This window comes from Gracilinanus agilis, chromosome 2, assembly GCF_016433145.1.
Source record: "Gracilinanus agilis isolate LMUSP501 chromosome 2, AgileGrace, whole genome shotgun sequence".
In the NCBI taxonomy this organism is placed as follows: Eukaryota; Metazoa; Chordata; class Mammalia; order Didelphimorphia; family Didelphidae; genus Gracilinanus; species Gracilinanus agilis.
Window position 1 is genome coordinate 273,467,056 of NC_058131.1, and position 16,133 is coordinate 273,483,188.

The 16,133-nt window shown below is 34.8% G+C and overlaps 1 protein-coding gene across 1 annotated transcript in view; it reads right to left on the reverse strand.

The window, feature by feature from the left end:
* Nucleotides 1-3,759: 3,759 nt before the first annotated feature.
* Nucleotides 3,760-16,133, reverse strand: part of INPP5E (inositol polyphosphate-5-phosphatase E) — a 21,320-nt gene continuing 8,946 nt past the window's right edge. The window contains exons 5-10 of the mRNA XM_044659680.1: nt 14,244-14,363; nt 12,060-12,167; nt 9,137-9,298; nt 8,877-8,992; nt 6,041-6,177; nt 3,760-4,210 (exon numbers count right to left, since the gene is read on the reverse strand). Of these exons, the coding sequence (XP_044515615.1) occupies nt 4,078-4,210; nt 6,041-6,177; nt 8,877-8,992; nt 9,137-9,298; nt 12,060-12,167; nt 14,244-14,363 (776 nt within the window). The 3' untranslated portion in view covers nt 3,760-4,077. The remainder of the gene's footprint in view (nt 4,211-6,040; nt 6,178-8,876; nt 8,993-9,136; nt 9,299-12,059; nt 12,168-14,243; nt 14,364-16,133) is intronic.

The following is a 16,133-nucleotide window of genomic DNA, read 5'->3' on the forward strand; positions in this document are numbered from 1 at the left end:
ACTAAGAGAAGCAATTGATGAATAGTGAAAACATATAATAGGCAACTTTCAAAGGAAGAAATATAAGTCATCAATAGTGTGAAGATGGGATTAACTCTACCCTACCGATTTTTAGATTTAATTACCAGGAGCATATACACCCCACTTACACTCGAGTGGGGGAGGTCTGTGACCCACATATGCAAAAGTGGGTGACAAATGAGAAACCCCCTAGGCAGTTCTAAGCAAAACTATAGACTGTAATTGATCCATGTAAAAAGAGAGGAAGGCACAGGAAGTGATGCAAAAGAAGCATCTTTAAAAAGGAGTTACAACTTCCTGTGAGATGTTCTTCGTTCTTCGCAGTTCCAAGTTCATGTTGGAGACTGATAAAGAATCTGTTTCATGGACCTAAGACCCTGGACTTGGTGAGACTGCTCGTAAATCTCTCCCTTTGAACTACCATGTGGGTGAGTGAAAAAGACTGACTCCTTTCCTGGATTTTCTGAAGGGACTAGCCTCAGGAAATGCCTCTCTTCTTGAGAGAGGCTTCATGACTGAAGCCCTTAGATGAGCTCGAGGCTCCTCTGGCTGAGGACTAATTAGCCCTGCCTGGGTTGAGCCTGGGGCCGGAGCAAAATACTTAGCATGTTAGGTTAGATATCTTACCCTATCCTCTCTCTGATTTTCTTACTTTCACTCTCTCTCCTTTTGTAAATAAATTACCATAAAAATCATTTGGAATTGAGTAATTAATTCCTGGCAACCATACTCTTAAATAATTTAGTCCAACCCTTTAATTTTAACCCCTTACATTATTGCCCCCCCTTTACAATAGTGAAATGAAAAAATGTTCCAAACATTAATAATTATAGAAATGCACATTGAAAGAACTCTGAAATTTCACCTCATACCCAACAAATTGACAAACTTGACAGAAAATAAAAAGACCTATGTTGGGAAAGGCTGCAGGAAAATGGGCACACTAATATACCATAGGTGGAGCTGTGAATTGGCCCAGCCATTCTGAAAGCAATTGGGCACTATGCCCCCAAAAAGGTATTAAATTGTGTGTACCCACTGATCCAGGGATGGTACCACTAGGCACTCCTAAGAGATCAAAGGAGGAGGAAAAGGACCAATATATACACAAGTATTTATAGCAGCTTTTTTTGTAGTAGTAAAGAATTGGAAACTGAGAGAGGGTGTCCATCTAGGTAGGGAATGGGTGAACATATTATGAATTGAATGAAATACTGTAAGAAATGAAAAATGGTTTCAGTGAATCCTATATAAATTGTTACAGAGTAAAATAGGTTAATTCAATAACAGTACTGGAAAGACAAATAACTTTGAAATACTTAATAAATCTGATCAATACAGTGGCCAACCACAATTCCAGAGGATTCATGATGAAACATGCTATCTGCCTCACAACAGAGAAGTGATAAACTCAAGATGCAGAATCAGACTTACTTTTTTTGTATATGCTCAATATGGGAATTGCTTGCTTGACTACAAATACTTTTTACCCATGTTATAAGGAAGGGTGGGTAAGGAAGACAACTTAAGAGATAGCTTTTTGTTCATCGAAAAAGAAATACGAGGGAAGATTACGAAACCACAGACCACATTTTGGGTTTGTTTCTTGGCAACTCAGTTTTAATTCTGTAAGTACAAAAAAATGTGTAGCTTAAGTAAAAAAAAAAATCAAGATGAAAACAATTTATCAGAGATCTGAAACACAAAATTCTTTTAAATAAGCAACTCAGACTAATCAAAATATTAAACATTTGATTATTGCTTGGGAAATTGGCAAATAACTTTCTTTTCAGGGAGAATATGTACAACTGTAATTTTTGCTCAAAATTACTTTAACTATAATTTTCCAGGAGTGGTTTATTTCACAAAGAATCTGAATGTTCATGGTTAAGTAATTTACTCAACATAAAACTAGTGATTTTAAAAAACAGGTTTATATAGTGCTTTTCCTCCCAAGTTCTTAATCACAAACTACTATATAAATGAATTCATGTATTAATTACACTTGAAAGTTGAAGAAGTAAAATTTATTCCTCCTCTACATTATTTGGGGAAGAAAAACATTTTTCTGATTGACCCTGCAAAAATATGCCCAGGTCAAATCTTTACAACAAAAACCAATATAACAAAGCTTTTTAAGTGAAATGTACGGTCCCCTTATTCAAGCAATATTTTAAACAACATTCCAGTAAAATAAATTGAACAGCTTCTTAGAATTCTTCCTAATAGGATCTTACCTATAAAATAGGATTTCTCCCAATGTCTTAAATGTTGTATTTTGTTTTTTAAAAGTTCTTTGTTGACTCAAACACAAGTTTATATCTAGAAATTCAAATACTGTAATCTATTCCTATGGCAGAAACTGGGAGTCTTACTTAAATATGCTTTATTTTCTGATGTATTTACATTAAACTTTACTTATGGATTAGTGAATAAAAATTATTTAATTGAAATACAGAAAGATTCTGGTCAGTTGTTTTTTAATCGTAACTTTTCAACTTTTAATATTACATCTATTTTTCTGTGAGCGTTCTAAGATCACTAAGGAAACATACCTACATGTAAGACCCAGGTTCACTTAAAAAAACTGTAATATATATATATATTTATTTTAATATATAAATATGAAAAATAAATATTAATTTAGAAGACTAGATTGAATCCACCTTGATTGCCACATATTCAAGGCATAACATTTTTTTGAATATAAGACAAGAAAACAACAGTAATAATTATAAACCCTCTTAAAAATCTCTAGTTGATTCTCCAGGATTAATGCAAAATGATGACACTCCAAATATCCAAACCATCAGACAAATAACTGAAAAGGATTTAAAATAATGCTATACTATGGCTGATTCTATGAAGAAAAAAAGGCAAATGACAAGAACAGTGCAAACAACAAGAGCATCTGCTTTTGCAAGCATGTCCTTTCTAAAATGTTCCCACTGCCCAAAAATGTTGAAGTAGTTCCATAAAATGGCACTTGGAGGTAACTTTCACAGGAATCTTTGCAACTGATAAAATTCTTAAGGATAAACAATGAAGTTCTGTGACAACACTGCCTGTACTGTACTAATCTTGGAGAATAATCACACCACGTACTCTCCTTCTCTGGAGTCAAATTGGCTTTCAGTCATTTCCATGGTTTGGTAAGGGCAACCAGATTGTCGCTTCTTGTCCTCTTAATGTCTCTTGGATTTGGGGACAATCCTAGGTGGTCTTAAGCCACAAGTTTAGCCTCTAAAACTTCCTCAAGGCACAACTGCCAAATGGCCCCCATAATCTGATGCCCCGGGTAAGGGAGAAATGGGCCATTAAAGCAAATAGCTTGCTATCCTGTGGCATTCTATTGAATAATAACAAGAAGAATGATGTTTATAGGAAAGGATATATATCAGGGTTTGGAGGCTAAATGTGAGAACACAGATGGACCTACAAGAGTTAAGATTCACTAACTATGGGGCATATGGCAAAAATATAGATATTATTTAAGAGAGGGAAATTTAGTCAGGTATTAAAGAGTTCTTTGGCAGAAAACATTAAGAAAATAAGGTATTGCCATATAAGCTGTTCAGGACAAATTAAAATTCAGGTGCCTGCCAGTGCAGAGTGCCACTGATATGCTATTGAAGGAATATAATGTTTAGAACCCTGAAAAAGGCTAGAATTACCTGAAATGTCAATAAGGATAATTTGCCTTGCCCATAATGGAAGGTACTACAAATAGAGGAGCGATCTGTTTATTTACAAGAAATGCAAATTGTTCTCAGGATACTTGTCCTTCCTCGGACACTGATAAATTAAGTACCACACCATTACAGAGTTTTCACGGCCAGTGTGTTACAGTTTTTTTTTATAAGATAGAGAGAACAGAACAACATTTAAGATAGTCTTCATGGTTCATTAATGCTGGAATAGGTGATCACACACAAAAATACTTCAGTCTTTTACAGTAAGTTCTCTTCACACAGAGACTGAAGTATTCATTTGGCCTGCCAGGCGATCTTCCCTTATTGTCAGCTTATTAAGTTCTTGCAAGGCTGGGCTGGTCCTTCAGGAAACAGTACAAATCATACTGGATTTTTGATCTTTAAGTGATTGCTGTTTCTGAATTTCCCTTGAAATGCGTCTTTTAATTCCTAATAAGTACAGGTCTCGATCGAATTTGCCTGCAGATAGAGGAATGCTGAAAAGGAAAAAAGAAACTTATGACATGGTTATCGCTTCTTATCTGCAAAACCAAGCAACAAGTTGGAATGTGTAAGAACTAGAACAAAATAAGATTCCTTTACCTTTTGCACATGTATACATTTTCTGGGTACCTTTATAAAGGTATCTTTGTGGTTGAAGACAAGAATGCCTTGGGCAGTGGTCTCTAAACCTCTCCAACTAGGTACGTACATTTGCTTATTTATTATACGTACTGCTATACTAATGATTATGTGTACTATAAAACTTATGCAAAAATAGACATTTCTAAAAGGATAAGATAAACATGAAATGACATTTGATCCTTTGTGTAATTGGGAGCCTCTGGAGTTTACTGGGTATAGAGGTGACTTCCACTTGTGGAAGCTATGGGGAAGAGAAGAGAGCTGAGGGAGGATAACAAAGTTTTCAAGGGAGGTTTCAAAATGCCTTGACCAGAGCTGTGGCAGTGTAAGTAGAGAAAAAAGGGGCCAGATATGAAAAATGGATAGGTAGAAATAAGATTCAGGAAATAACTGGTTCTGTTTGTGAGAAAAGCGAAAGTGAGGAGTCTTCTGAACCTGCATGACTAGAAGACTGGTAGTGCCCTTAACAGAAATAGGGAAGTGGATTACGTTTCAGGGAGGTGGGAAAGAAGATAATGTAACGAAAATTGTGATGCAGCTTTCAATCCACTTATGTCTATTCATCCTGTGCAACTATGTCTAACTCAAAATACAAAGTAAACTCATTGATCACTGCCCTGGAATGCAGAGCCTGCTCTCCAATGAGGAACTTAGAGCCACAAGGTAATGTTGGGATAGAGGATGGATGCACTGAAACAAGATTAGTTATCACGTTCCTCAAAGGGGTCCCACTTTGGAGATCAGTGGTCTAGACCAGTGATGGGCAAACTTTTTAAAGAGGGGCCAAAGGAGAGGAAATGCTCATCTGTCAGTCTGTTTCTAAGGCAACTCTTTCAAAGTTTCATTGTATTGTATCCTACTCATTGTATTCATCAGATTAGGAATAATGTCCTGCGGCTGAATATAGAACATTTCAGGGGGCCGTAGTTTGCCCATCACTGGTCTAGGGAATATATCAATAGATATTCTCTCCAGTCCTAGTTACCCTTATTTTCTAATGTTCAAGATAAGCTTGATTTATCAAATGTTTAAAGTATATGTTGTGGTCAAGGTGCTGGACATACAAAAACAAAAAAAAAATAGCCTTTGCTCTAAAGAAGATTATTCTCCTGGCTGCAGAGCCAGTTTGCCATCCATCTTTGATTGTTCCATTCAGTTCTATATCATAAAACTTCATGACTCAATAGAAAATAGGAAAAACAATATGAAAGTAAGCTTTAAATTGGGCCTGTTTTCAATGAATTACTTTAGAAATGATTTTAAACTAACCTCTTTCTCATGTGAGATAAAAATTAAAATCACATACAAATATGTATGTACACATATATACATACATACACATTTATTTCCTTAGAAAATCATAATCTATGAGATTCAAATTCAACTTAATTTTTTTTTAATCACAAAGACTTCTGGGTGGGAGGAAAAAAGGAATTCTGTATTTTTTTTGTGGGGTATTACACAAATACAGTTCAAACAAAACAATATGAAATAATCACTTTAACATGGGCTACCAGCCTATGCTATTGGTATCCCTGATTTACATAGCTCCTACATTAGGTTAAATCCCAGATTCAAACATCACCACCTGAAGACCTGACAAGAATCAGTGAACACTGGGAATCCTAACCCTAAGATTAGCTGACCCCTTGTAAAAAGAGATGTGTGAATGGGACACTGACTTGTCTCTCCCAGGTCTCACTTTAACTCGGAATAGACCATACACTGGGCGGTGATCAGAAGTCTTGATTCCAGGACAGGAAGAATACTTGACTGGGAAGATGTCATCTTTTTGACGGCTTTTATAAATAACTCGGTCCTATAGGGAGAGATTACAAAAGGCAGGGAAACTAAGCCGAATTCTATAGAAACACATGATCTGCTCACCTTTCATATTTCTTTAAAAATTTTTATTGACATATTTTGTTTTTACTTTGCCTACACATTTGCCAATATACCATTCTTCCTCGCCCTCCCAGAGAGCTATACTTGGACAAAATAAGAAGAAAAGACCAATTCAGCAAAACTAACCAACATATCAACCAAATGTGAGATATGCAAAATTACACACCTATGGTATCCAAACCTTGAGAAAGGAGGTATATTCTCCTATTTTTTCTTTGAGACACAGCATTCAATTTTTATTATTTGTGGTGGTTGTTCTTCTTTACATGTACATTGTTGTAGTCAGTATGTTGGCTTCCTGGTTTTTTTTTATTTCACTTTACATCAATTCATATAAGTATTCCTATGATTCTTTATATTCATCATTTCTTAGACTAAACTAACATATTCATGGATTTCAACATGGCTAGCAATTATCTAATCAATGGACACTAATAATATTTCTAATTCTTTGTTACTATAAAAAGTGCTAAAAGTCATTTTGATAATTGTAGGAATATTTTTTAAGATTTATTTTCTAAATTATAGTTTTCCCAGGTACATGGAGATACAATTTTTAATAATAATTTTTTGACATTTTGCAGTACATGTTCTCTCTCTCCTTGAGATGGCAGATAAAATGATATAGGAAATGATATAGGTTATACATGTGTTATCTTGCAAAACATATTTCCATGGAACTTTTTTTTTAATTTCCTTGGGGTATATGCCTAGAAATGGCATCTGCCATTCAAAAGCTATGGCCATTTTAGTTATTTTTTAGCATAATCCCAAATTGCTTTCCAGAATGATTGGACCCCTTTGCAGTTCTATTAATGGTGCATCAACATGCTTATCTTTCCACAACTTTCTCCCATACTATATTCTCATCTTTTATCATCTTTGTCAGTTTGCTAGGTTTGAGGTGAAAAGGCAGAGTTTTTCTGATTTGCAGTTCTTTTCCTATTATTGCTTTTGGAGCAATCTTTGCTATGACTGTTAACATTTTAACAATTCTTTCAAATATTTATGTCCTTTGATCACTTAAACAAAGGAAATGGATTCTGGTTATATAATAAATTTGTGTTAGTTCTTTATATGCTCTATATACCTTTATTATATAAAATGGCTGCAAAGATTTTTTTGCCCAATCACTTCCCTTCTTTATCCTAGTTAAGATGATTTTGTTTGGGCAAAAGCATCCAATTTTATTTAATTGAAATTATCTATTTTATCTTTTGTGATCTTTTTTTTTTGCTTGCTTGTTTGGTTAAAAAAATTTTCTTTCTAACCATAGAAGTGAGAGAAAGGGATCTGATTTGGTTCTTTTCTAATTTTGTTTTCCCCCTTTCATTTCTAATGTTCTATGATTTAAAACAAACACCACTCATCTTAACCCATTTCAGGATTCACTTCAATTTCCCAGAATATAATGCACTTGAAAGTTACCTATGCTCACAATCTGGGGATTTGAGGAGGTTACATTCAAATGTTAGAATACAAAGCCATCTCAAAGTGTACCTTAGAATAAAAATCCATTTCTTTACTAATGTTTATGGGTGATTCTATTCAATAAATTCTTGATAAGCAAGATGCATGCTTTCTCATGCGTTATGAAAGAATAAGAAGATAGCTACATGCACAGAATCTTTGTGTTCTACCAGCAGAGCTTTAATAGTTATATAACAAATCTAATGGTTTTTTTAACCTCTGACCTTTCAGGAAGTATTGCCATTATAGGGGAGAGTTTCACAGCAAATTACAGCACAGGAAGTTTCTAAAGTCCTAAAGTCAACTTGTACCCAAGGACATGGGCAATTCATATATTTAAACGTTAGTCCTGTTAGTTCCTTTATGCAAAGGAATCTATCTTTTCTATCAATTTATTTTGTAGAAACATGAGCCTGAGAAAATATGTGGAGTTCTCTTTTAGTGTTTAAAGCTAATAGTTATAATTAATCGATGATAAATTCTTGCCAATTATATTATCCCACTACAGTCTGCTGAAATCAAGTCTGATTCTAGGGAATCAATAAAAAAGTATCATTGGCTAAAAATTCTAAGCAGTTTCTACATAGAGGCATTTTTATTCTTATACTCATTGTGACAATCAAGAATCCACATGTACAGGGGACAACTGGGTAGCTCAGTGGATTGAGAGTCAGGCCTAGAGATGGGAGGTCCTAGATTCAAATCTGGCCTTAGACACTTCCCAGCTGTGTGACCCTGGACAAGTCACTTGACCCCCATTGCCTACCCTTACCACTCTTCTGCCTTGGAGCCAATACACAGTATTGACTCCAAGATGGAAGGTAAGGGTTAAAAAAAAAAAAAAAAAGAATCCACATGTATAGATTTTCCAGTTGGATATCAATCTTGGAATTAAATAGATTAAGTAAGGTCCTGGTTTCTGTAGACAATAAAGATTTGTTTTGGAAGATGGCCATAGATGGTGCTATCCAAGCATCACACTCAGAAAGAAGATTAAGTCAATGAAGATGCGTAAATAGCCACATAGAACTGAAACATCATGAACTGTAGCCACACTCTCAGGAATATGTGAACCTACAGTTCAACAGTGAGAAAAAGGTACTGCCTCCCTATTGGGAAGAGTAAGGAAAGAAGACTTCTTACTGTATAAGAAGGTGTCCTCTGCTTGGAAGTGCTATCATAACTGTCCTTTCCAACATCAAATTTATATGAAGGGAAAAAGTGAATGTCTGCTTCCCTGAACCCCTTGAAGATGGATCCTGCAAGGTAGAAAGGAAGTGCAAGGATGGTAAGACTGTATGTCCTGAGGTTCTGTCTTTATTTTCACAAAGTCCAGCAGTCCAAAATAACTCAGTCTTCCAAAATTTAAAAATGCCTAGAAAAAAATACAATACTGTTTTTACCTTTCTTCATTTCTTTTAGAAGTTGGTCATGTTGAAGCAGCTCTGACATGTTTAACTCCAGATTCTGTTTCAGGATTGACTCTACTGCCATCCGTCCACCATTCAGTCGAAAATTGAAGTCTCCAAACCAGAACACTTCATCAAATCGAGTTGTGACATCCACTGAAGCAAATGTTAGAGAGTTTATTGGTGCCATATTTTCTAGTTGAGCACTACAACATAAGCAGTTTTCGGTTATGACTTTTAGCCATGAATTAAAAACAAAACTAGTAGGGGTACTTACTGTACAAAAAGCCCTGAACGGCCCAACAAATACTCTCAACAGGTACTCATTAAATGCTGAGGACTGGCTATCTAGAGAAAAAGGAGACCAGTTCTGGAATAGACAGAGAAGCTAGTCTAGATCTATGGCAGGAACATTTGCTTAGCTATGCAAATGACTCATTATTTGTTAGAATTCTCAAGTTGAAATTCAAATGCATAAAAAATTGACATTAATAAAAAGACAAGGATTATAAAAAGAAAGTTTCAAAATAAAAAATATAAGTTTCTAATAATCAAGTAAAAAACATTTTAAACAAATATTTTAAAAGATGCAAATTAAAACAATTTTGAGATATCACACTTCACATCTGTTAAGTTAGCAAAAAGAAATGCTGGCAGGGTTGTGAAGGAACAAGCATTAACATTCATTCCAGTGGGATTTCAAGTTTGTAGAATATTTTCTTAGAGCAATCCGATCACACACATTAAAAGTTACAAAACTAATCATACCCCTTGACTCAATAAATTCATTGCTAGTAACAAAATTTTTTAAAGCGATCTGTTCAAAGATTTTCCTAATAGCATTATTCATAAGTGAAAAAAGTGAGAAATATTCAATAATGGAACACAGTTAAATAAATTATGGTACATAACGGTATTGGAATTCTAAAATGTAATTAGAGTCAATAAGTATAAGGAATATAAAGAACATGGAAAGATCTTTATGAAATAATAATGGAAAGTGAAAAAAGTATTACCCAAAGAACAGATTATATTCTAATTATAATCAAATAAGAGGAAAAGTAAATGAGGGTGAATGGGCAAAAAATCTTCATGAGAACTTTTAGAGAATTATTGGAAAACTGTAATACTTTATATATTGAAATAAACTTAAATGTAAATAGTTCCTTGAATGTTTTTAATAAAATATATAAACTTTAACATTTAAATAAAATACTGAAATTTTAAAATTTCCAGATTTTTAAAATTTCCATTTAAGATAACTACGGTTCATCTAATGACAAGGCATAGTACTAATAGCCAAATTAGAATAATAAAAGAAATCTTCCTGTTTTAAATGAACAAGTTACTTTTTCTTTATCTCAAATTTTCTTCTGCCAAATGGAGCCAATAAGCATGAGTGTGGCCCTTATAGATAGTTGTGGCTAAGGAGATTTAAAATTATGTCCTTTTATACTTTGTAATGAGGAGGCTAAATAAACATTATTTTAGAGTGGCAATTTTATCTGTGACTAGTTTGCTATCAGTTATTTCTGGCTTTGTTGATCTTGAAATTACCTCAGGAGCAGCTGGGTGGCTCAGTGGACTGAAAGCCAGGCCTGGAGACAGGAGATCCTAGGTTCAAATCAGGCCTCAGATACTTCCTAGCTGTGTGATCCTGGGCAAGTCATTTAACCCCCATTGCCTAGCCCTTACCACTCTTCTGCCTTAGAACATAGTATTAATATATAGTATTAATTCTAAGATGGAAGGTAAGGGTTAAAAAAACAAACAAACAAACAAACAACCTCCCTATCTGCCCCTCCTTGTTTTGTCCCTCTTTATATATCATATTATGTAGAAAAATAGCTATCTCCATTACCCCTTGTGCCCATAGTAGACTCTTAAGGGTATGAACAATGACTTATCTAAACTTTGTATCACTTAAAAAAAAAAAACTCTTACCTCCTATCTCAGAATCGTGATACTAAGTATAGGTTCCAAGGTGGAAGAGTGGTTAGGGCTAGGCAACTGAGATTAAGTGACTCACCCAGGGTCAAAATGCTAGGAAGTATCTAAGGCCAGATATGAACCTAGGATCTCCTGTCTTCACGCCTGGCTCTCAATCCAATGAACCACTGAGTTGCTCCCTTTGTATCACTTCTAGAACTCTGCAAAGGAGTCTGCATCCAATAGGCACTTAATAAATGCTTACCGTATTATATTTTAATTAAAATTAAAAAAAATTTTCTATCAAATAACTCCCTAAGGCACAGCAAAAAGAATGCTTTCTGTTTAAGCGACTAAGCAATTTATTACAAATTACCCAGAGAAAAATAATTGAAGTGGGTTACTTCAAAAAGTGAGTCCGGACACTCAGGAGTTTAAATTGGTGGAACCAATATTTAATTATTAATCTACTGAATAATAATAATACATACCTACTGGCCAGGGCAACTTTCCTAGTGAAAGTGCCCTGAGGTAAAGTTGCGGGCAGTTTTTATAGGGTTACATATGTGAGAGAGGTAAAAAGGTAAAATGAGCTCATACAAAGCTAAGAAGGATATATGGCTTTAAAGTTTACAATAAGTGAAATGTGGCCTTAATAACTGGGGCAGAATGACTATAGCAATCAAGCCTTATTGGACATAAGCCAGATGTACCATAAACTGGGGAGGATGGACATTCCTTTGTATATCTTATCCTATACCTGATTTATCCCTTCCTCGAGGGGCCATCCTCTTGTTCCACTGGCCATCTGTTGCTACAGCCTGAGAAAGCATATTCCTTAAGCCTGCTTTCTATAAGGAAAAGTATACTGTATTGATTACTACCTTTACCAATGGATCAGGGACTTTGTTTTACTCTATTTCAATACCTATGTCGTACCTTTTGTAAAAAATACATTTTGCAAAAAAAAATGCATATAGATACTCACAGGAACTAGATCGATATGGGTTTGTATCTGGAACATTCTTAGGAAGTGTAAGTGCCTGAATAGTTTTACTGTAGTCTAACAGTCGATCAGATACTTTCCCATCACCAGCTGCAAGAAGACAAAGTCGTGCGACACATAAATTCAAATGGGTCTAGATACTGTTTGGGCATTTAATGTATAATGGATTTAAAGAAGACATAAACTCCTAAATCACAATGATTCCATTTTCCGAACTTGATCTAATATGGCCAAATGTATAAAGCTTAGGGATTTAAATCAGAATATATTCCCTGCTTCCACCTGAAAAAGTTAATTACCCTTTGTACAGACTTGACCACTAAGTTTAACTAACAGGTATCTACAAATTTGGGGACCAGTCTTTGGCTCTTGTTTTATAAATGTCTTGCTACAACAGTTATAAAATCTTGGAATGTCAAATTTCCGGAAATTAAAGACATCATTTAGCCTAAACACCTCATTTAACATATAAAGAAACTGAGGCCAAAAGAACTCTTGAATGAATCAAGTAATTCATCTAAGGTCCTAAGTGGCAGAGTTGAGAACACAATGCAAGTCATGTGATTCTCATACTTGGGTGCCCTACCCTTTCTGCCCTGTGTCAGTCAACTATATTGAGGAGAAAACTGGCCTCACTAAAGTTACAGTCTCATCTTCAAGATCACTGCCAAACAAAACTCCACACTTGCCCTTATGCAAGAGGTAACTTAAACCGAGTGATGCTGAAGGAGAATGGGAAGGAGATTGAGGAAGAGGATTCTGAAGGCCTGAGCCATGCTGGTTTACACAACCCAATTACTTAACCTTTTGAAAAACAGACAATTTCTCTAAGGTCTCAAGAAGTCAAAATGCTTATTTAGCTTTCTGACTGGTTAAAAGAAAAATGGTGCTACAAGGAAGTCTCAACAAAGATCCTTACTTTAGTGTGCTATAGTAAATTAGGTAACCACCCAGAAAATTTAGTCCTTATTATTCTGGTCCCTAAAGAACTAGTTCCCCAAATGTGGAGATAACCGATAGCTTAAATTCAACGGCCAACTCTACACAAAGGTTAATTTGATTTTTGGGTGTAGAGTGAAGGGGAAGGAGAAAGGGTAATGTTTTTTCTAAAATGCTAAAGTGCATAATAGATACAGAGTGCCAGACCTAGAGTCAGGAAGATCTAAGTTCAAATCCTACCTTAGACACTAGCTGTGTGGCCCTGTACAAGTCACTTAAGCTCTGTTTCAGTTTCCTCATGTGTAAAATGGAGTTAATAACAGCACCTACCTCACAGTGTTGCTGTGAGGATAAAATAAGAAAATATTTGTAAAGTGCTTTATATAATGCTATATAAATGCTAGCTATTGTTAAATGATCAAACTTTGTAAATTTAGCTATATTAGATCTAATATTGAAGATGAAATCATTAGTGTGATACAGGGATTCACATCCACTTTAAGCTCATCATACTTTACTCTTAAAAGTATCCAGAACTGGTTTGATTAAGAATGCTAAGGTTTCTTCTCATTTTCCCTACCATAGGGCCCTCTAAGCATTATATATTTTTGGCAATAGGAGTAGAAGGAAAGTCTTAGTTCTCCTCCTCACATTAAAAAAAATTGGCTATATCTGAAAGAACCTTGAACACGGTGTCTGGAACAATTATAACATGTCGTACAAATTAGGTTTATGTGCTTTTATATATTTGGAGTTAGGCATTTTTGAATTCATAAGCTATATTTATTCAATATAATTCAACTCAAATATTTATAAAGTTTCTACTATGTCTGAGGCATAATTAAGCTCTGAGGATACAAAAAACAAAACATGGTCAACCCTCAAAGAGACAACAAATAACTACGTAGTCAGACAAGTAGATACCATGTCTCTGTAGGGTAAGGAGATCATCAATGACTGAGGAGGGATCAGTAATGGTCCTATAATATAGAGAAGGTGGCCATAGGCCAATCCTTGAAGGATTTATGGATTCCAAAGAACGGAGGTCAGGAGGGCTCTGTGTATTACAGAGTAAAGAATTCATTGATTAATAGAAAAACATCTAGTAGTTTTATGAATATTAAGCATTAGTAACTAAGTGGTACTTTACATAAGGTATTCAAGTACAGAGATGAAAGCAGAAGTTTTAAAAATAGAACATTTTAATTAAGAAAATAAATGACTTACAAGTGAAGTGAGATGTGATAAAGAGAAAGGAGGTGCCAAAAAAAGTGAAGCTGACTCCCAGTGACCCTTTGGTTTTTATCTGAGACACAATTCGAGTTGTTACTGTTGAATATTCCACCTCTGATTGTGGGAAAGAGAGAAAAAGAACACAGAATTACTTTCCTACTAATACTCTTTATTTATTTGATAATACTGTTGCCTTTTCAACCTTTCCCAAAGAGGAGTGTCTAACAAATTAATCAGATTAGGTTTACTCTTTCTTTATGGTGGACAGGAGTTATCTCCCCCAACACTAAATTACCCTAGATGCGATGTTTTGATAATTGTACTTACTTTTTAGAATTCTCTTGTCTCTACTCTCACCAGCAGGCTATCTATCAGTTCTTGGGATTTTCCTACCTCTAACCTGCCATTCCCCCCCCCCCGCCTCAACACCCTCTGGTCCCCATGCTATGTTTAGCTAAGCAATAAGAATATTGAGCTAGGACAGATTTTTTTGTGAAATAAACTTAGTGGTTTCAACAAATAGACTGAGTGAGGGTCCCAGGATTTTTCATTAAGAATAAAGGATGTTGACTTTAGTCATAGCCATTTTGGCAACTCAGGGCCTTTTTTGTCTTAAGTTCCACAGCTATGTTTCCAAATGGCTGAAGCTCCTCCAAATTTGACCCCTAAAGAAGCAGAATATTTTTGTGTAATCAACATATAGTCAAGTATTTAAGGGCCTCTAGTAGAATTCTTTGGTGAAGAGCTATAAGAAGTATTGACTTTCTTATATGGCCTTGTTTTTCGAAATTAAAAACTCTCCTGGAACCTACTAGTTTTGTTATACTCCTGCATTTTTATTATCACAGAAAGATGTGCTGTAACAAGAATATGTATGTAAATGTCATTCTTTATTTTTAACAAAAGGCCAATTTTTTTTAGAGGCACTGTTGTATTTCTAATTACAATGATAATAATATTCTACTCCTACCAGAAATAATTTATATTTTCTTTCACTACCTGTTTCATACCTGAACAGAACCAGATGAGGTCCCTTCTTATAAATACTGACATATATAGTACTCCATGGGCTGCTGAGTACAACATTACATAGTGGGGTCCCAATGTTTCCTGTAGCCGGATATCCCACTCCCGCCTGTGGGAAAGAGAACAAAAGCAGCAAATCTATGCTTCAGTTCTGAGATGGCATAGACAAAACAACTACCTATAACTTTTCATTCTCTTTCCAAAATTAGAATAGCAAACTGGCAAAATACTGGTATAGTTGGGAATAATCAAACTACTGAGTTTCTTAATTAAGTCATTGTGGGGGAAAAAGACAAACCTAAGAAAAACAACAATGACAAATCTAAGTTATTTTTAACCAAAGGAAAACACTGCAACTAAAATCTTAGCAATAAGCATAGTGATGAATTTATTATCCATTTTCAGTCTTGTGAAATGGTTAAAACAGCTTTCTATCCCAAAAGGAAAAGAATTAAGCTGCTTTGAAAAGCATGGCCCATGATAAAAGGAAGTGTCTCTGTTCTAAGGTCTTCTATGTACAAAGATTACTGATTTCTAAGTTCTTCCTTGATGACATGATAACCTGCCAAAAAAGTCAACAATCAGAAAAACATGATAAATTCTAAGAGTCTACCCCAAACCAATAATGATCTCAGTAGATCTTAAAATGAATGAATGTATCAGGATCTATATATCCATGACAAAGTATTTAATCTAAAAATACATGAAAACTTCCATCTAGGAACATGAGAGATGTATCTGAATATCATATGGGAAAATTAAGAGTAAAATTCAGAAATCAAAGTCAAAAGCTAAAAAATTATAGGCTGGGGCTTCTAATTAAATATTCAATAGGTTTTCCTTTTAGTCCTTAGTAAT